Below are 21,651 nucleotides of genomic sequence, written 5' to 3' on the forward strand. Positions count from 1 at the left end.
GCCAAATTACAACATTTTAATACTCAATTACAGCAAGTTACATTAAATAAGACAATAATAAGGGAATACTTAATGGAGATAGAAAGATTTAATTTGAGGCACTGAAGTCTTAAGTGATCAAACGCATCTTTCAAATGTTCTCCTCCCACCCATGGGAACAGAGGTTGGGTTGTCAGGTGCTGAGGAATGAAGACCTGCAATCCCCAAGGTTGTTGAGTCCAGGTCTAAGATCTGAAGGTTTGAGGCCCAGCGGTGGCCTGTCCTGGGGATGGAGGCCCAAGATTTACAGATCTGGAGGTCAGCGTGTCCCAATGTGGTGGAGGGGGTGGGGGCTGGAAGATGTTTGTTTTATTGTTGTTACATCTGTCTTGGTGTATGTTGGCCGTATGTTAGTCTGCTAAACATTGTGGGGATACTACATTGGTACCAGAAACACTTACAGGTTAATGCAGTCTACACATCCCCAATGATCAAAATCAGATCCTCCAACTGAGATCAGTCCCAAGATTCAAAGGAAACAATCCTGCTTGAAACAATCCTTGACCAACACGATAAGGCCGCGTCAGCTCTCTATGTCCTCCCATGCAATATCTTTAACTCGGTCAAACTGCTTCCCATGGAGCCTGGCCAAGGCAACAAACGAGGAGTTGGCTTCAAAATCCCAGGTGAACTTGGTCAGGTCAACATTGATGGACAAAGGGCGAGTGGACAAGAATGGCCGCAGGAGTGGCCATTCCAAGCCCAGGTGATGTCGGTGAAGCTGGGGAGGAAGATGATAAACATTAACCAGTGCAGAGAGGTCAATTGGTACAGCTGTTTCCTAAATCTGTATCCAATAACCCAAGAAATTTGGGAGTAACTCAATGGGGAAAAAATTGGCTGACAATGGTCTCAGAGTTACACAATATAGACACGGGCCCTTCTTCAGCCCAACTCATGCCCCCACAGTTAGTCCCATATGCCTGCATTTGACCCATATCAGTCTAAACCAGTGGTTCCCAACGTGGGGCATATGCCCCACAGGGGGATAATTTGATTTTTAAGGGGGGGCAATTCGAGAATGAGTTATTAACAGTGAATTTTTTCTAGTAAGTCTGTGTGAGTATGAGTGTGTGTGCGAGTTAATATGTGTATATACAGTATGCATACATAAAAATACTTGTGTGTATGTACATGTGTAATTGCATATGTACTGTATATATACTGTATCACCATCATTACAACCATCAAATGGCTTTCATAATTAAATTAATGAATTAACTGATGTAGGAAGGAACGAATGAACAAGTCCAAACGCGTAAGAAACTCGTACGAGGTCGTGCCAATGCTGCTTTTTGCAGTAGCTTTCGGTTCTTGGTGGTGTGAAGGTGTGTACATTGCGTCATCTCTTTTAAATGGCGTATCTGTCTTTGTATGCTGTAGAAATGAATCGGCATTGTTTTATTTATTTATTATTATTATTTTAATATCACTTAATGTTTTTTTTTACAATTTCTTAGTAATTTCTTCCTCAGAACTTTAACAGTCCTTTGGTTCTTTTATTTTTCTCTTTCATGAATGCCATGTTCTTTGGAAGCTTGGTTAAACCAAGTTAATGGTCTTTTAGGCTTCCTCCAGCTGAATAAGAGTTCACTTTTTGAATAATAAGAATTATATATCACCACAGGGGGCATCAGGATTTTAGAGGTGATTAGGTGGGGCATGGCCAAAAAAAGGTTGGGAACCACTGGTCTAAACCCTTTGTATCCCTGTACCTGTCTAAATATATTTTAAACATTGTATCTGCCTCTACCTCTTCAGTCCAGATACCCATCATTTTCTGTGTGAGAACTTGTCCCAAAATCCCATTTAAATGTGTCGCCTCGCACCTTAAACCCAAGTACTCTAGTTTTAGAGACCCCCACCCTGGAAAATATTTTAAATATTAGCTTTATTTATTATGTGTACATTGAAACATAAAGTGAAATGAATCATTTGTGTCAAATCAAATCAGAGAGGATTACGCAGGGGCAGCCTGCAAATGTCATTACACTTTCAGTGCCCGAAGAGCATGCCCGCAACTTACTAACCCTAATCCATACATCATTGGAATGTGGAAGGAAACCCTTGTGGTCATGGGGAGAATGCACAAACTCCTTACAGACAGCGGCAGAAATCAAACCCTGATCATTACAGCTAACACCGTAAAACATTGCACGAACTACAACGCTACTGTGTTGCACAGGAAACCATTAATGGCTCCTACTCCAATCGTTCTTTCCTTCCCTCCTCCCTCCCCGCCGCCATAACAAACCCCTGATCTCTCACTCACTTTAACTAGGACACCATTTGCACAGTGCCACACAATGCCTTCCACCTTCGCCTCCTCACTCTCCTTAAACCAAGCAACCAAATCCATCAGGTCCAGTGGCGGGGGATTCTCAATCTGCAGCGATCCGTGGGAGACCAGAAGGTGGAGAGGTTGCTTCTTGCTTCCAAGGCCTGGAGCAGAAAGAGAGGTAAAACCTGTCAGGGCCACACCTGAGAGGCATACAAGATTGTGAGGACAGACACTGAAAGCACAGACATTTCCCCAGGGAGAGCATAGTGCTAAAACAAGAAGGGCTTACACAAAATGCTGCGGAACTCTGGCAGGTTAGTGGCTTGACAGATGATGACAAAAGTTACCCTCCAACCCACACACCATTCTGACTTGGAAATATATCACCATTGCTGGGTGAGAATCCTGAAACTCCCTCTCTAAGAGAACTGTAGGTACACCCACAACTCAGACTCCAGTGGTTCACCACCAGCTTCTCACGGGCAAGTGCGAATGGGCATTTAAAGGCTGCTGCAGACTGCAAAACCCACACTCCTGAGTGTCAGATTTATTTACCACATGAACTCGATGTCCTTTGCATTAACAAGTGCACCCAAGAATGTGCTAGGTGCAGCCCGCAAACGTTGCCGCACAACACAACACCAATCTAGCATGCTCACAACATTCAGCAGAATAACACAAACATCAAAAACAACAGCAAAACACACACACACACACAGTTCTGCCTCCAGTACTTGTCCCCAGTTTTCGTAGATAATCGGGCCAACTATATATTTCACTTTTCCTTGAATAAATTATAAAGTCCACAATAAACATCTTCCTACCATACGGATTACCGTTGATATGAGTTCCTATCAGCTCCAGTGTCTGCTCCAGCAGCTCCATTAAGGGAATGACAGTAATTTCTAGAAGTTGCTTCCCAGAACTTGGCCTTAAAACCAGGGCGGATCCAGTTTCATAATTCACGGCAGAAAGGTGCCAACAATATTGTTTACTTCCCTTCTCCACCGGAATCCAACCTTCGGGACAAGGTAAATGTTTACAAAGCACACAATGTCAAATCTGCCTGGATATGATCCCCATCCCTTGCATATTTACACGTGTATGTCAAACCCTCTTAAACACTACTATCCTATCTGCTGCCACGATTGAACGGTGGAGCAGATTCAATGGGATGAATGGCCTAAATCTTCCCCTATGTCTTATTACCCCCAGTAGCCAATAGGCAGAAGATATAAAAGCCTGGAACTGCATACCACTAGGCTCCGAACAGTTTCTACCCTGCTGTCATAAGACTCTTAAACTGCTCCCTAGTACAGTAAATTGGACTCTTTACTTCACAATCTACCTCATTATGATCATGCACCTTATTGTTTAACTGCACTGCACTTTCTTTGTAGCTGTTACAGCTTATTCTGCATTGTTTTACCTTGTACTACCTGAGTGCACTATGTAATGATCTAATTTATATGAACAGTTTACAAGATAAGTTTTCCAGTATATCTAGGTACATGTGACAATAATAAACCAATTATAATACTAGTTCCAATCACCCATCACTCCCTGTATAAGTTACTTCCATCACACATCTCCATTAAACTCTCCCCCTCTTGCATTAAATGCATATCCTCTAAACATCTCTACACTGGGAGAAATAGTAAGACTGTCTACTCTATCTCTACCTCTCACCATTTAAAAGCTTTGATCAGGTTCCCTTCAGCCTCTGACATTCTGGAGGAAAAAAATAAGTTTATCCACCTTTGTCCTATAACACATGATCTCTAATCCAGGGCAGCATCCTCTTAAATCTCTTCTGCACCCTCTTCAAAGCCTCCACTTACTTCAGGTAATGAGGTGGCCAGAAATGCACAGAATGTAATGGAGTGACCAGATCTGCAAACAATACTCCAAGCATAGTACATACTCCCTCACCAGGAATGTGTCCATTCTCATCAGGCTGTGGTCTGCCTTCTGACTGGGCAACTCCATGTGCTGGAATCCAGGCATCAGGAACTGCCCTGAAGTCACTGTCGATATTCCAAGTGAACTCTGAGGAAGAAACAAAATAAAATCCATCACAATCAACAGCTGTAACTCAGCTTCTAGCCAGCTCCAGGGTTTATATAGGGTCGAGTTGGCTGGAAGCCATCAACAAGCACCACCAGCACACCTCAGCTCTCAGGCCCAGGGGCATGTTGTCCACATGAACAATGACACCAGTGAGAGAGTGCTGAATTTGTCATTACAGCCACACATTTGACAATAACTTCAACTGGCAACTGCAAGAAGCAGCAGAGAATTGCAGACACAGCTCAGGACATCACGAAAACCAACTTCCTTTCCAGGATCTCTCTAGCCTTGCTGCAGCCTCCATAAAGCAGCCAGCATAATTAAGGACACCATACACCTTGGACATTCTTTTCTCTCTCCTCCCATTCGGCAGGTTACAAACACCTGGAAGTACATACCATCATGCTCAAAAAACAGCTTCATCCCACTGTTACATGACTATTGATTGGTTCCATAGTATGATAAGATGGATTCTTGACCTCATAATTTACCTCACTACGATCTTGCACCTTATTCCCTAGTACACAGCCCTTCCCACAGCACCTTTTTGGGCAAGCACAGGGGTTATAATACTAACTGATTTTAATCTCAATTCTCACATGGATTGACAAAACCCTTCCACCTCTTGCCACTACTGCTTCCGAAGTGGATATCCCAAAGGGAGACTGAGCAGTCTCCTCATCAAAGCCCTTCCCTCCGTCCACAGCTGGGATTCTCCCATCCCGTCTCCACACTTCTCCAATGACACTTATTGGCTGAGAGAGAAAGTTCACCAACACGTCTACTTCCTCGGGAGGCTAATTTGACTTTGTCCTGTTGACCTTTACCAATTTTTATCAATACATTATAGAAATCACCCTATCCAGATGTATCACAGCTTGGTAATGGCAACTGCTCTGCACGTGACCGCAAGAAACTGCAGAGTTGTGGACGCAGCTCAGCCATCACAGGAACCAGCTTCTCTATGGAATCTGACTACATTTCTTGCTGCCTCAGTAAAGCAGCCAGCATATCGAAGACCTCACACCCACCCAGATATTCCCTCTTCTCCCCTCTCCCATGCAGAAGACACTAAAGTCTGAAAGTACATACCATCAGGATCAAGGGTTATAATTCTACAGAGTGGTCTCATAGTACGATAAGATAGACTCGATCTCATGAGCTACCTCATAAACTTACACCTTACTGTTTACCTGCATTTTCTCTGTAGCTGTTCTACTTTATTCTGCATTGTTATTGTTTTTACCTTGTTTAATGTCAATGAACCGTGTAATGATTTGATCTGTATGAATAGTATGCAAGACAAGCTTTTCACTGTCTCTTGGTACATGTGACAATAATAAACCCATTCCAATTCCTTGGGCCTTTCACAGAGATCAGACACATTCCACATGTAAATCAACCCCGACATTAAACACATGAGAGGGCAGAATCTCAAATCTGAAGCCAATGCAAAGTGCTGGAGGATTTCAGCAGGTCAGGAGCATCTGTGGGAAGAAATGGAGAGTCAACAGTTCGGGTCTGACTGTGAGATGTAGAACCTTGACCAGAAATACTTACTGTCCATTTCCCTCCACAGATGCTGCCTCAGCTGCCAAGTTCCTCCAGTATTTTGTGTGTTCCCGGCATTAAACCATCATTATCGTCAAGTTTCAAGCTACAAACACTGCCCTAATTTTTCAGAACACAGCTGTTTGCGACAATTCAGTCTCTGTCATTCATCCCTCCCTCCTCCCCAATGTCTTCGCATTTTGTCCAATTATTAACCTCTGTTTATCCTGACCAATTATTTTCATCTCTCATGCTTTAAATACAGTATTACACCATACACCTTTCACAATGACCTTGACACAAAGGAACAGATTTAAGTCATTCAGCCTATCAAATCTTCTTTGCCATTCTATCATGGCTGATTTATTACCCTTCTCAACCCCATTCTCCTGCCTTCTCCCCGTAATCTTTGCTGTATTACTCAAGAACCTATCAACCTCAGCTTTAAATATACACAATGACTAGGCCTCCCCGGCTGTCTATGGCAATGAATTGCAGAGTCATCACCCTTGCTCTCTCCTCACCTGCCTGCCCTATTCACAGTCAGAATGAAAACTTATCGATCCCAAACCATAATTCTACTTCTCTCTCCATAGCTGCTGCCCGATCAGTTGAGTGTTTTCCAGTTTCTAACTTCCCTCCATTTATTGGTATTAGAATGGGTTTATTGTCACATGTACCAAGAGACAGTGAAAGCTTGTCTTGTATACTGTTCATACAGATCAGATCATTAAACATTGCATTGAGACAGAACAAGATAAAACAATAACAATGCAGAATAAAGTGTCAAACCCACAGAAAGTGCAGTGCAGGTAAATGATAGAAGTGCAAGATCATAAGATAAATTGTGAGGTCGAGTCCATCTTATCATACTTGATGTCCATTCAACAGTCTGATTACAGAGGGATAAATACTGCCCTTGAGCCAAGTGCTACATGCTTTCGGGCTTTCATAACTTTTCCTACATGGCAGAGGGGAGAAGAGAGAATGTCTGGGGTGGTAGGGTCTTTGATAATGCTGGCTGCTTTACAAGGTAACAAGAAGACAGCTGTTAGAACAGGGAGAAACAACCAGTGCTCCACAGGGAAACTCGCAATAAACTGTTGGTTACGAACACACAACCTGCTAAGAAAGGAGCTTGTAATTACCAGTGCTGGATCTTGACAATTGAAACTTCCTGAATCGCTTCTCAGACTGCTTGATCGGTTTCCGATCGAGTCGGGCCCAGAGAAATGGCAAACCTGCCAATAGTCACAATGCACTAATTAACCAAACACACATGACTGAAGCTTCACAAAGATTTGGCAAGCTGCCGGTTAGAGAGAAACAAACTAGGTTTCATCTGCCCAAAGATCTGGTATAAAATACATAAATACCAATACATATTTACAATATAAACACATTATAAAAAGCAGTTTAAAGTTTTTGCAGTGCAGAAATTATGGGGAAATAGACAGAAGATGTGGGGGGTGCAGCTAACTAGAATGGTTGATTAGATTATCTGCATGGCACAAGAAACTTTTAAGATGGTGTTAAGATTTTTCTCTTAAAATCCTTATAGTGCTTACTAGAGGGAGTAGGGAGTTATTTATTTCCCTGCATAGATGTTGCCGGACCTCCAGCATCTTGTGTTTCGTCTCTTGAGTCTGTGTGTGTTGCTTACGCCTTCTGCAGCTCCAACAGTTGCTGCTAAGAGTCAGGTTGTAAGACCTACCAGTGTCCAAATCAGTGAATGTCTGGTCACAAGAGCAAAAGATTTTGGGGAGATATTGCTGAATAACAGCTAAAACATTTACCACAACCTGGGAGTCCGGTTCTCTTGCCTAGTGTCGGAAGATTGTGAGTTCAATTATCACTCCAAAAGTTTCACACAAAAATCCATTCAATTCCAGGTAAGTGTGAAGTGACGTGCTTTGGAAAAAAAAATCAAACGAGAGCAGAGTACAAGGCGAATGGCAGGATTCTTAGCAGTACGGAGGATCTGTTCTGAGGCACTTGCTCTTTCTTTGATTTTTATAAATGACTTGGATGAGGAGTGGAGAAGGGGTTAGTAAGCTTGTGGATGACACGAAGGTCGGTGGTGGTGTGGATAGTGTAGAGGGTTGTAGGTTACAACAGGACACTGTTGCACAGCTGGGCTGAGAAGTTTCCCAGGGTAGAAATGGCTAATACCAGAAAACATACTTTTAAGGTGGGTGGAGGAAAGTTTCGGTGAGATAGCACAGCAGTTTTTTTTTAACTTACAGAGAGAGTGATGGGTGTGGGGAATGCATTGCTGGGTGTGGCGGTCGAGGCAGATCCACTTAAGAGACCATTAGATAGGCACATGAATGAAAGAAAAACGGAGGGCTATTTGGGAAGTGCTGACACAAATAAAGCCTCAGGGAGTAATGAGCTGAACACTGATCCATCCCTCACTCTTAGGCCCGGGCCCAGGCCTCGCCACTTCAATCTGGCCCGAACTCCACCCCAGCAAAGGCCGTACCTACATTCTCTAGAGACCAGTTCGCCAAGTCCTGCAAAAATACCCAGGCTGATCAGACGGTTTGAAAGCCCAGCGCCCAAAGGGAAATCACAGGCTGCTGATTACAGCAATCATAGTCTAGGAAAAGTATATTTAGTAGAATGGTTAGCTAACACACAAAACATCGCTGTGTCTTGCCATCGCCATGGAAAACTGTTAGGGTTCAGCAGGAGGGGGGGATGCCTCAGCCTGTACCGCTCTATATTCCACATTCCACGTCTGGACATGCAGGAAGAAAGCCGACCTTTGAGACTCCCGATCAAGGGCAGCCAAACGAGAGTGTGACCTCATTACTCCTCTTCTGCTCTACTTATTGCTATTTTGAAATACAAAGTAATTTTTCATTACTGCACTGCCGCCACAAAAAAACAAATTTCACAACAGTGATAATAAACTTGATTCAGATTCTGTTGCTGACTGTACAATCCCTAAATGAACCAAGTTCCCTACTGCATTGTGGTTCCAATTGGAGACAAAGAGCATGCAATTGTCCCAAACTCAAACTGCATCTCACAGTTGCTAACGACACAACCCATTCTGTCCATCTAGTCTATACCAGCTCTCAGAACAACTTTATAATTTATCCCCTGACATCTATTCTTTCTCACAACTCCACCCTGGTTCTCATTCCCCCTACCTAAGCAAAAGATAATTCACAGAAGCCAGTTACCCATCAGTCAGAATTTCTTTGGGACATGGGGGGCAGGAGGACCACAGGACAGTTCAAGTCAGCTGGCAGGTCATGGTGCAGTTGTACGAGATGGTGGATGGACACAGATAGAATACTGCATACTCTTGGAAAGATGTTACTAAACCAGAAAAAACTAACGAGGACGTTGCCAGGACTTGAGAGGCAGAGTTATAGGGAGAGGCTGGACAGGCTTGATCTTTAATCTTTGTAACATAGGAGACTGAGAGGAGATCTTACGGAGGAGTATAAAATCACAAGGGGCATAGATACGGTGAATGTGCAGTCTCTTTCCCTGAGTTTGGAAATCAAGAACTAGGGGGGCACCAGTTTTTAATGAAAAGGGAAAGATTTAATAAGAACTTAAGAGACTACTTTTTTCCCTCCCAGAGGGTGGTCAGTGTATTTAATGAGCTTCCAGAGGAAGTGACTAAGGTAGAGACAGTTGGACAGGTACATGGACCGAAGAGGTTTTGAGGGAAACAGGCCAAACACTGGCAAATGGAATGAACTTAGATGGAGATCTTGGTCAGCACAAAGGACCTGATTCTATGCTGGCCTCAGGGAAATGTTGTTGATAGCAGAGCTGGTAATTGGGAGAGCCCTACCCCCCGAGATTTAAAATCAGGTACACTGCCGAAGCAATGTTCACAAAGCTACCCCTATTCCAGATAGCTGCTAGAAATATAAAACAACAGGCATTTTAGTGAGGTTGGACCACATTCCACCCTGAAACCCTGGTTAACTGCTGGATGTCACAAAATGTTTTGGCAAGGCATTCTGACCAGCTAGTGGAGGGGCAAATCATAAACACAAGAGAATCTGCAGATAGCTGAAATCCCAAGCAACACCAAGATGCTGCTTGGCCTGCTGAGTTCCTCTAAGATCTTGTATATATTGGTGGAGTTGCAAAGTACTTAAGCATCTGTTATATACACACCTCCGCCGCAGGTTTATACACATTGCTGCCTCCAACACTGTCAAACGGCTAACACACAGGAGATTCTGCAGATGCCAGAAATCTTATGTAACACACACACACAAAATGCAGCAGGAACTCAGGTCAGGCAGCATCTATGGAAGGGAATGAACAGTTTCAGATACTGGAAACTAATGACTTTTTATTCCCCTCCATGGATGCTGCCTGACTTGCTGAGTTCCTCCAGTGTTCTGAATGTACGTTGCAGAAAAATGGCTTCCCGTCGTCCCGTTACCTTTGTAGTTTGTGACGTAACAGCAAGTGCCATCCACTTTCTCCGTAGCGACTGCTTGGTGGATGTTTGCTGCCAGCGCCGTCGGACTCAGCTCTCCATTGGCCAAGACTCTGTAAGACTGAACACAAGTTGATGAGTGTTGAGTGCTCAGCCAGGTTCCACAGATCGATGCTTTCTCAATGGAAAACCCTGTTGCAGGAGCAAACCAAGAGGCCACACGGAGTTGGTGTTTGAAATAACAGGCGGTATAGTAAAAAAACTGTTACCCACACTGCGAAGCCAGTCAAAGCTGATCTACCTGAGCATGGATTATCAGATTACATGTACAGTATGTTACCTTGAGATTCATTTTCTTACAGGAAAAATAAAGCAACTCAACACGGTCTACAAAAATCCACATATAACAAAGACTGACAAACCACCAATGTGCAAAAGACAAACTGCAAATACAAAAATACCAAGAACCTGAGTTGTAAAGAATCCTTGAAAATCAGTGTGTAGAGACCCCATTGATTCACTTGCAAGCTTGTACATCCTCAGCTGACAAGATTACGCAGAAACTTAATTAGCACTAAAACTGGGTTTTGATAGCGGAATGGCGGTTATAGAAAGACTTTAAGTAGATCTTAATTGCTGAGTAAAAATGATTATCTACAGCTCTAATTTTGTTTACAGCAAATCCAGTTTTCTATTGCAACATGCTGTAACATAATTAGTGAAGTTCCTGAGACTTGGGTGTTGTCACTGCTGCATTGCGTGTCTACCTTTGCCCGTGGTTCCTTGTCACAATATCAGAACAATCCACATCCCTATTGACTAGTTATTAGCTCTCACTAATTTTAGATTAGCTTGACCTGTCACATGAATATCAAAATAAAATGAAATGTGTCATTCGCATCAAATCAGCAAAGATTGTGCTGGGGTCAGCCCACAAGTTCACCACACTTGCGGCACCAAAATAATATGCCCACAACTCACCCATACATCTGCAAAGTTCAACATTCAATGTAAATTTATTATCAAAGTATGTATATGTCAACATATACAACCCTGAGATTCATTTTCTTCTGGGCAATCACAGTAAGTACAAGAAACACAATTTGAAAACCTGCCCACAACTGGACAGACAACCACCAATGTGTAAAAATAAACAGACTGTGTAAATTCTAACTGGCTGTATCACCATCTAGTTTGGAGGGGTCACAGCACAGGATCGAAATAAGCTGCAGGGCTGTAAACTCAGTCAGCTCCATCATGGGCACTAGCTCACTAGCATACTAGCATCCAGGATATCTTCAAGGAGCGATGCCTCATAAAGGCAGCATGCATCATTAAGGATACCCAGGACATGCTCTCTTCTCATTGTTGCCACCAGGAAGGAGGTACAGAAGCCTGAAGAATCACACTCAATGATTCAGGAATGGCTTCTTCCTCTCTGTCATCAGTTCTGAATGTACATTGAACCAATGAACACTACCTCACTACTTTTTTTCTCTCTTTTTGCACCGCATATTTAAACATTTTTATATATGCTTCTTAATATAATTCACAGGTTTTATGTATTGCAATATACTGTTACTGCATAACAACAAATTTCATGACATACAGTATGTCAGTTATCCTAAACATGATTCTGAAACACAGAAAGAAAAATAATAATAAATAAATAGGCAATAAATATAGAGAATGTGAGATGAAGGGTCCTTGAAAGTGAGTCCATAATTTGTGGGAATAGTTCAGTAATGGAGCAAGTGAAGTAGAGTGTAGTTATCCCCTCTGGTTCAAGAGCCTAATGGTTGGGTAATAACTGTTCCTGAACATGGTGGTGCAGGTCCCGAGTCCCCTGTACCTTCTTCCTGATGGCAGCAGCGAGAAGACAGCAGGGCCTGGATGGCGAGGGGTCCTTGGTGATGGATTCCACTTTCCAGCAACACTCCTCTGTGTAGATGTGTTCAATGCTGGGCGGGTGGGGGGGGGGGGGATTACCCATGATGGACTGGTCCGTATCCACTATGTTTTTTAGGCATACCCACTACTTTGGAACATGGGAGGAAACTGGAGCACCTGGAGGAAATTGAAGTCACAGGGAAGACTTACAAATTCCTTACAGACAGCAGCAGAAATTGAACTCCAATCTTATAGATGGTGCTGTAGTAATGTTATGCTAACTGCTATGCTATCATGCTGCATGAATTTTTCTCCCTCTTACAACAACCATAATCACACAAACCAACACACAACAAACCTGTTTGGCATAAAGTAACCCAGAGAAACCCATCGCATAAACTACCCATTAAGTCTGTATCAACCCCCCACATTCTCATTAACTCTTCCCAGATCCTAACCCTTATCTGTACACAAGGGACAATTTACAGCAGCCAACCTGAACTGGTATTCACCACAAAACCATCCTGCACAAAAAAGGCTGCTGCTCTCACAATGCACCTTATTGTGACCTTAAACTTATTGTCTGGCTGCACTGCACTTGCTCTGTTGTGCTTTGTTCTGCATTGTCTTCTTTTACACATTGATTGTTTGTCAGTCTCTGTTCATGTATAGATTCCATAAATTCTATTGTATTTCTTTATTTTTCCTGTAAATGCCTGCAAGAAAATGAATCTCAAGGTGACTTTGACAACTCTCTAATAGACAAGCTATCTACTGTCCCTTGTGGAAACTCACAGTGTACAACTGGCTTTGCCCGCCTTTGACCACAACCCACTTTGGGATATTTTAAATTAAAGGTGCTACATAAATGCATGCACCTTCTTTCACCCAGGACCGGGGGCTTATTCAATCAGAAGCTGCTTGCTCCTGAGAACCTCACATTGACTCTCTCTGGGAATGGGACAGGTTAATGCAATTCTGACAGCCCTACATGAAGCAGCAATAATTGAACTCCCAGCCTTGCATTAAAAACTGAAACCTCACATTCTGCACTTCTGACCCAGAAAGTCGTCGTCGTCGTTGCAGGTATGAGATTTAAAATGCATGCAACGGGGAGAAAGCTGTGGATTGGGTCACTTCTAGGGTGTTCCACTGACAATTTATTCCGCTTGTCTGGATTATGGTTGTATGATTTATGGAGCAGCATCTTATTCAGTTATATATAGATTGGATGTTCTATAGGCCAGTGTACTTAGAATCTGTAGTGCAGCATCCAGACCACACCTAGAGATGGTTGAACGAGGCAAGATGCCTTTTGACCTGCAGAGAGAAAATTGAACCTTGCATGCTGGAGATATTCCATTTGATGCAGTCTGTTTTAATCGATTGTTGAGAATATACTAGCAGAGTTGGTAAATATTTTGGGTGGATAATTGGGAAATATGTGCATGAGCATGGTCTTGGGGATTCGAGGATTGCCCCAACTGTGGCCTGGCTAGGAGTTCCACTGTGTAAATTTCCAGATGCGGGAACAGATTTGATGTTACTAGAGGATAGCCAGGGTCTTGTGGGTGGCGATGGTGTGTCCAGTCATTTACAACAGTGGTATTTTTCCATTTTGCCTATATTTATAGATGGTTCTAAAGATCCAGTTATTAATTAGGTTGCATCAGGGATATTTTTTTCTTGGTCTAATGTTGAGGCTGGGGAAAGGCTGACAGGTGGGTTGTCTGCCTATTCCGCAGAATTGATGGCCATTATCATTAGTCTGCAATGGGTTCAACAAATTAAGCCAAACAGAGTCGTAATCTGCTCAGATTGGGCCAAGGTACTGCAGAGTTTGGAATCTAACCATTCAAAGAGACCTGATCTATCGATGGAAGAGGGCAGGAATAGTACAGTTTTGTTCGATACTGCACATGTGTGTGTATCGGATAATGAACCAGCAGATGTTATAGCAATATAGGCACTAAGTCAGAAGTAGATACTATAGTCAATACAGGAAACTATGAAGCCACATGCGATCATAGTGTGCCATAGATATTAGTTGGAACTGTTCAGGCAATTGTTGGGCAGTTCTGGGGTGCCTAGACCACCCGAGGCAGAGACGGTCGTGCAGCGCCCTGGTGAAGTTGTTAATTAAAACAAGTTTGAGGAAGGATCTGATCCCCGCCACGGCTCCTTTGATACTCCATTACAGTAGATGGCGGTAATGCACCTTACTGGCGGTGCACTGTGCCGCCTTTGCCCTGTTCCAGCTTCCTACCTGGTTGGGCCGCTTGGTGGCCGCCTCCTGCCGCAGCTCGGTGGTGAAGGCACAGGGGATCTTCTGCTGCACCGTCCCCAGCCGCGGCATCGCTTTCCCCGCAGACCCGACCAACACCCTAGGCGGACGCAACCCCCGCCGCGACGGGGCTGCCGTTCAGCGGCCGGCCTCTCTTGTCCACGCCGAGATCAGCTGCCTGACGACGGGCGCCTGCGCATCTATGGACCGGGTTGCATCATGCGGGCATCGCTCGTACAGCCAGTTGCATTAACGTGGTGTCTCGAACGTAGCACTAAAGCGTTGAGGTGAATGGCATGGATACAGTTAAAGGAATTATTTTAACTCCATGCAGTTCAAGAGAATATTCAAACACATTAAGATTTTAGGACCTCAATACGTTGACTTTTTTCTAGAGATGCTGCACAATTTGCTGATTTCCTCTGGCATTTTGTGTGTGATGCTCAAGACCCTTGAGAGGGTAGATAGCCATAAACTCGGAGACAGACCCTTGGGCCCAGCTCTTCCATACCATTCAAGTTGCCTGCCATTTGGTAGTCCACAATGCCTGTAATTTGACCCATCACAATGGGAGTATTAATCAGCTCGTTGGGACGCAGGACCTGTTAGAGTGCTAAATGACTCTAGATTTGTATTAGTTTTCTAGCCTACATACCTATCCATTCACCACGTTCGGTACAGTGAAGGGTGTTGACTCAAAACCTTGACTGTCTTTTTCCTCTATAGATACTGCCTGACTTGCTGAGTTCCTCCAGCTGTGTGTTGCTCTTGATTCCACATCTGCTGCCACTAATGTCTGCATGTACAAATGTCTTTTAAACAATGTAATTGTACCCACCTCCACCATCTCCTTTAGCAGCTTGCTCCACAAACACATTAAAATTCTAGTGTCTCAGCCCAGAAAGTCAACTGTTTAATTCCCCTCCATGAATGCTGCCTGCCCTCCTGGGTTCCTCCAGTATTTTGTGAGTGTTGCTCAAGATTCAAGGGGGGGGGGGTGAAGGGACCGGTGTCAAGATAGTTTTTGAGTTATATAACACAGAGACAGACCTTTGGTCCAATTCTTTGATACCAACCAATTGAAGGAAAAAACCTGCCCCTCAAGTCCCTCCCCTCAAGAAAATGCCCACAGGGTATTATATGGTGACGTATATGTACTTTGATAATAAACTGACTTTGAATTTTAAGCTTTGAGATGCAGACACAGGTGCATGTGGAATTGGAGCACAGATCTCCCATTGAATAGATGGACTGTAGGGCCAGGTGGGGTGCTCTTGGTCTTATTATGGAATTCTATTATTAACCACAGGTCGGACAACTAAGACTGTAGATCTGAACTAATCCTGACATTCTGTTTCAGAGATTAAAGCAAGATTCAACCTTGGCTCATTGGGTCAAGACTGACATGGAGTCATGGAGGACCTCAGCACAGAAACAGACCCTTCATGTCATTTAATTCAAGCCAGTTTAGTCTTCTGCCTCATTCCAACTACCTGCAGCAGGACCATGGAGAGTGTTATAAAGCATTACTGGAAACACATCTATTCTCCTCACTGCAACAATTTCACTTTCTCCCCTATTTTGATGATAATCCATACTTGGACATGTATACAAAGAGGTATACAAAATTATGAGGGGAAGAGATGGGGTAAATACAGTACTTAGGCACATGTAAAAGAATTCTGTGAAGCGAAGATGCTTTCAAGAATAATGACATGAAAAATTTCTAAGTATCAAAAAATTACTATGAAGATCAGTAAAAAGTAAACAGTAAAAACTAAATCAAATCAATATTTACAAATGAGAAAATCTGCAGATGCTGGAAGTCTAAGCCACACATACAAAATACTGGAGGAACTCAGAAGGCCAGGCACCATCTATGGAAAAGAGTAAAAAGTCAATATTTCAGACCAAAATGTCAGCTGTTAAATTTTTTCCATAGAAGAGTTCTGCTGAGTTCTTCCAGCGTCTTGTGTGTGTTGCTCAAGTCAATATTTGGTGTAACTACCTTTTGCCTTTAAAACTGCATCAATTCTCTTAGGTACACTGTTGTGCAGTTTTATAAGAAAATCATCTGTTAGGTAGGTTCTTCTGCAGACTTTGGCTGTCTCACTTGTTTCTGTTCAGGTAATCCCAGACAGCTTTAATGATGTTGATATCAAGGATAGTAAAGGCCATACTATCTTAAACCATATAAGAATATCTGCAATGCCTAAGACTTTTGCACAGTACTGTACAAGCAAGCTTTTTCCATTGAGGTTGGGTGAGACTAGACCTAAAGGTCATAGGTTAAAGGTGAAAGGTGAAATACTTAAAGGGAACATGAGCAGGAATTTCTTTACTCAGAGGGTGGTACAAGTGTAAAACAAGCTGCCAGTGGGCGTGGGTTCGATTACAACTTCAAAGAGAAGTTTGGATATGAACATGGATAGAAGGGGTTTGGAGGGCTATGATCCAGGTGTAGGTTGATGGGACTAAGCAGAACAACTGGTTGGTATGGATTAGATGGGCTGAAGGGTCAGTTTCTATTCCCTGCAACTATGTAGGAAATAAAAAATTATATGCATCTAAACAATGTTTGACAATTAATGTAATTATACTGTCTTTCATTTCAATAATTGACTATAATTCCATGCAGCAATAATGTCAAAAACAATTCCACACTGGGGGAGAAAGAAATGTTACCATCCCCCTGGGAGAGAAAATCTTGGAATGCACAGCATTATGTTGGAACAATCCAGATCATCACAACCCACCAGTCTCATCTCATGGCCCAACAATTTCTGGCATTTCAGACACTTCACTTACTTAATGTGCTCCATATTTAATCCATTACAACCACCACTGCCGAGTTGCTGCACTGCATTTTAGATCTTTTCCACTCTCTGTATAAATGACTTCTTTGCATGTCATTTTCTGTCGCCTGGTTCTCAACCCTCTCCCCTCCCCCCAGACAATGGGGCAGTTCCTGTCATTCTCCTCCATCTGCCTGCATCATGAGTTTAAATAACAGTGGGGCAGCACAGTAAAACAACAATTTACAGTGCCGGTGATCAGCAATCCAGATTCAATTCCCATCTCTGTCTCCAAATAATTTGTATGTTCTCCAATGATGACGTGGGAGCTCCAGCTTCCAACATTCCAAAAAATAACATGAATGCTTGCAAGAAAATAAATCACAGGTAATAAAAAGCAAATCAAAAACACCCAAGCACAAATCCCTCCTAGCTACACCATGTCCATATCCATCCCATCTTCCTCACATTCATGTGTCTATTTAAACATCTCTTAAAAGCCTCTAATCTATTTGCCTCTATACCAGGCAGTGCATTCCAGGCATCCACCAATCTCTTGAGTAAAAAACTTACCCCTCACATCATCCTTGAACCTACATCCTCTTACCTTAAATGCATGCCCTCTGGTATTAGACACTGCTGCTCTGGGAAGAAGATACTCACTGTATACTCCATCTATGCCTCTCATAATCTGATAAACCTCTATCTTTCTCAGCCTCCACCACTTCAGAGAAAACAACCCAAGATTATCCAGCCTTTCATCATAGCACATGCCCTCTAAACCAGGTAGCATCCTGGTAAACCTCTTCTGCACCCTCTCCAAAGCCTCAACATCGTTAATATAGTGGGACGACCAGAACTGTATGCAATACTGCAGATGTGGCCTAGCCAGAACTGTATAAGATTGCAACACAACCTCTTGACTTTTGAACTCAATGTCTTAACTAATAAAAGCAAGCATTCAATAAGCCTTCTTAATCACCCTATCAACCAATTTAGCTACTTTCAAGGAGCTATGAACTTGGATCCCAAGATCTCTGCTCAGCAACACTTGTCCTTATTTGCCTGACCAAGGAGCAACACCTCACATTGATGTGGGTTAAACTCCATCTACCTTTTCTTTGCCCATATCTGCATATGATTTATATTGCATTTTATTCTTTGCCAGTCTTCTACACTATCCACAACTCCACCAATCTTGTTATCATCTGCAAACTTACTAACCCACCCATTTACATTTTCATCCAGATCATTTATATACATATACATCACAAACAGCAGAGGTCCCAGCACAGATCCCTGTGGAACACCACTAATTCCAGACCTCCAGCTCAAATAAGTCCCTTCAACCACTACCCTTTGTGTTCTATTCACAAGCCAGTTCTGAATCCAAGCAGTCAACTCTCCACAGACCCCATGCATCTTAATCTTCTGGATTAGCCTCCCTTGAAGGACTTTGTCAAACACCTCACTAACATCCATGTAGACAACGTCCATCCCTCTCCCTTCATCAATCTCTCTTGTCATCTTGTCAAAAACTCAATCAAGTTGGTTATTCACGACCTGCCCTGCATAAAGCCATGCTGGCTCTCCCTAATTAGGCTTTGGGTTTCCAAATGCTCATTTCTTCTATCCCCAAGAATGTTCTCCAGCAAATTTCCTACAACTGACATGAGACTCGCTGGTCTATACTTCCCAGGATTTTCCCTTGTTCCTTTCCTAAATAGAGGTACAATATTAGCCACACGCCAGTCCTCCAGGACCTCACCTGTGCCTAGAGGGGACATGAAGATACTGGTCAAGGCACCAGCAATCTCATTATGGTTAATAGCATTATGGTTAGCGTTAGTAAATTGTGGGAGTACTATGTCCCCAGCACATCCTTGGACTGTGTTGGTCGTTAACAAAAAAATGCATTTGAAAGTACGCTTCCATACTTCAATATACATTGACAAATAAAGCTTATTTATAATCCTTTACAACTCATTCAAATTCCCTCACATGTCCATCCCAAAGGCATTGCAAGAAATCCTGTCCTTCATTCACACAACAGGTTACACAGAAATCGGTGTATTTAATATATTGGTAACAATGTTTGTGAAAACATAACTTATCCCGTGTATACTTCATGTTGTAGAGCTTGTGACATAGAGCTCTAGTATGCAATATTATATATACACCACCATACACAATTAAATAGAAGACAAGTTGAAAGAATACAACTAGTAGGCATCAATAAAATACTGAATTCAGAAAGAAATTCCCTTCCCAGAGTGGAGAGAGAGTGACTGTGGTGTCAAGATTGGGTAAAGAGGAGAAGATGATGTGAAACAAAGGATATAACGTGGAGAGAAGTGGGGAGGTTTGTCTGCACTGCACATACCTGCTCCATACAGCACAGAAAACTAAGACACCATTGAAATGCATTAACACAAAAGATTCTGCAGACACTGGAAATCTTGAGCAACAGATGCTGGAAGAACTCAGCATATCATCTATGGAGGGGAATAAACAGTCAATGTGTCAGGCCAAGATCCTTTATCAGGACTCCTGGTGAAGGGTCTCGGCCTGAGACAGCAATTGTCTATTCTCCTCCATAGGTACTGCCTGACTTGCTGGGTTCTTCTGTCATTGAAATGCATCAAGGTAAATGAACCTGGTACCTTACATTTATCCAAGAGGGATGATACTCAAAGACTGGTATACTATAAATATATACTCCAATTCAGCCAACAGTTTTTGTGTTGGGGTCCTATTGAAAATACATCAACACCTTTTGATACTTACACTGCAAGAACTGAAGCAAACTCAAAACGTTCTCTGATTCTTTCTTCAGAGACAATGTCTGACCTGAGTATTTCCAGTGCTTTCAAATTTTGTTTCAGTTTTCCAGCATCTACAGTTTTTTTAAATTTTCACTGGGAATTACAGATTTATATTTATCCAAGTGTCCCACATCACCAGAAAATCTTGATGTGCCATCCAGGCAATGAAGAATGACTGTGCAGTGACAGTGACTGGCAAAAGAGACATTGTCTTGCATTTGATGCATACACCACAATACAAACTAATCCATCAACACCAACCCCCCAGGTCTTGTAGACCAGGATTAACATATTCAATTTTCAGAACCTTAAATACTTTAAATTTATGGTCTAAGGACTTCTAAGAAGTAATTTACTTACTTTCCTGACATAGCTATGAAAGGCAAATCATTGGGTATATTTAAAGCAAAGGCTAGGCTATTGATTAGTAAGAGCAGACTCAATGGGCTGAATAGTCTTATAAGCGCTTGGAATAATAAATACACTTCGCTGAAAATCCACTGGTGAACAAGTAAATCTTCAGACGACAGAAGTAGGGCAGGAAAATGCATATTACTGGTGCTCATTGGACATAAAATCTGAAGGATTTTCTTCCTGGTAGAGGTTCCTATCCCATCTAGTGCCACGAAACATTTGATGATCTCACTGAAGTTTAGAAGAACAAGGTGGGATGTCATTGAAACCTATCAAATATTGAAAGGTCTAAATAGAGTGGACGTGGAGTGGATGTTTACTATATTTAGGGAGCCTAGGACACAGCCTCAGAATAGAGGGATTCCATTTAGAACAGAGGTGAGGAAGCATATCTTTAGCTGAAGGGTGGAAAATCTGCGGAAATCATTGCCACAGACAGCTGTGGAGGCCAAGTCATTGGGTGTACTTAAAGTGGAGGTTGATAAATTCTTTATTAGTGAGAGTGTCAAAAGTTCTGTGGAGAAGACAGGAAAATGGGGTTGAGAGGGATAATAAATTGGTCATGGCGGAGAAGATTCGATGGCCAAATTCTACTCCTCTGCGTTATGGTCTTATGGTCTAAAAATATCTCCTTAAAAAAACTAAATATCTTTAAGAAATGGTAGAGCTAAACTCTGCCCAACTGAAAAGCTGGAACATTCTGTAGTGATACTACAGGGTTCTATGTTGTAGTTAGCTTCTACCCATTAACTAATGGCACGTCGATTTGGAAGGTGCATAGAAGTAACGATCCTTCTGACTTTGTCCAGTTTGTTCTCAAAATCTCAGACCCCCCAGCAGTTTCTCAAGATGTTGGCAAAATCTTCATCGTTCGCAATTCCGAGGCTGAGACCCTCGTAATAGGATTCAAATTCACAGTATGTCACTTCATTCAGGCTGGCACAGTACTCCTGTAGGGTGTCCAGGAACGCTGAGCGGACCTGCTGCTCTGAAGATTCTCCTGCAGCAGAACAGTAAGGAGAACAACATCAGTCCAGAAAGTTGTCACAGACTGGGGATAGAGGTGGAAATCTCCGAGT

General features: G+C 42.7%; 2 protein-coding genes across 12 annotated transcripts in view; both read right to left on the reverse strand.

Moving 5' to 3' along the window:
- Window positions 1–14,790, reverse strand: rlig1 (RNA 5'-phosphate and 3'-OH ligase 1). Of its 5 annotated transcripts, none has more exons than XM_059977666.1 (8): window positions 14,521–14,790; window positions 12,217–12,431; window positions 10,368–10,485; window positions 7,090–7,182; window positions 4,253–4,369; window positions 3,157–3,339; window positions 2,312–2,481; window positions 1–760 (listed from the first exon to the last, which is right to left on the reverse strand). In XM_059977666.1, exons 2-8 carry the CDS (start codon window positions 12,355–12,357, stop codon window positions 563–565), a joined length of 1,020 nt encoding a protein of 339 aa, XP_059833649.1. In that variant the 5' UTR covers window positions 12,358–12,431; window positions 14,521–14,790; the 3' UTR covers window positions 1–562. The 5 variants fall into 5 exon arrangements, with proteins under 5 accessions (XP_059833649.1, XP_059833648.1, XP_059833650.1 ...); XM_059977665.1 differs by having other exon boundaries at window positions 3,145–3,339; window positions 14,521–14,654; XM_059977667.1 differs by lacking the exon at window positions 12,217–12,431 and having other exon boundaries at window positions 3,145–3,339; window positions 14,521–14,767.
- Window positions 14,791–19,277: 4,487 nt separating this feature from the next.
- caps2 (calcyphosine 2) overlaps window positions 19,278–21,651 on the reverse strand; it is a 63,353-nt gene continuing 60,979 nt past the window's right edge. For all 7 annotated transcript variants that reach the window (XM_059977660.1, XM_059977661.1, XM_059977664.1 and 4 more), the window contains one exon: window positions 19,278–21,572. In XM_059977660.1, coding sequence (XP_059833643.1) covers window positions 21,397–21,572 — 176 coding nt within the window. In that variant the 3' untranslated portion in view covers window positions 19,278–21,396. The remainder of the gene's footprint in view (window positions 21,573–21,651) is intronic.

Source organism: Hypanus sabinus, chromosome 8, assembly GCF_030144855.1.
Source record: "Hypanus sabinus isolate sHypSab1 chromosome 8, sHypSab1.hap1, whole genome shotgun sequence".
NCBI classification, from domain to species: domain Eukaryota; kingdom Metazoa; phylum Chordata; class Chondrichthyes; order Myliobatiformes; family Dasyatidae; genus Hypanus; species Hypanus sabinus.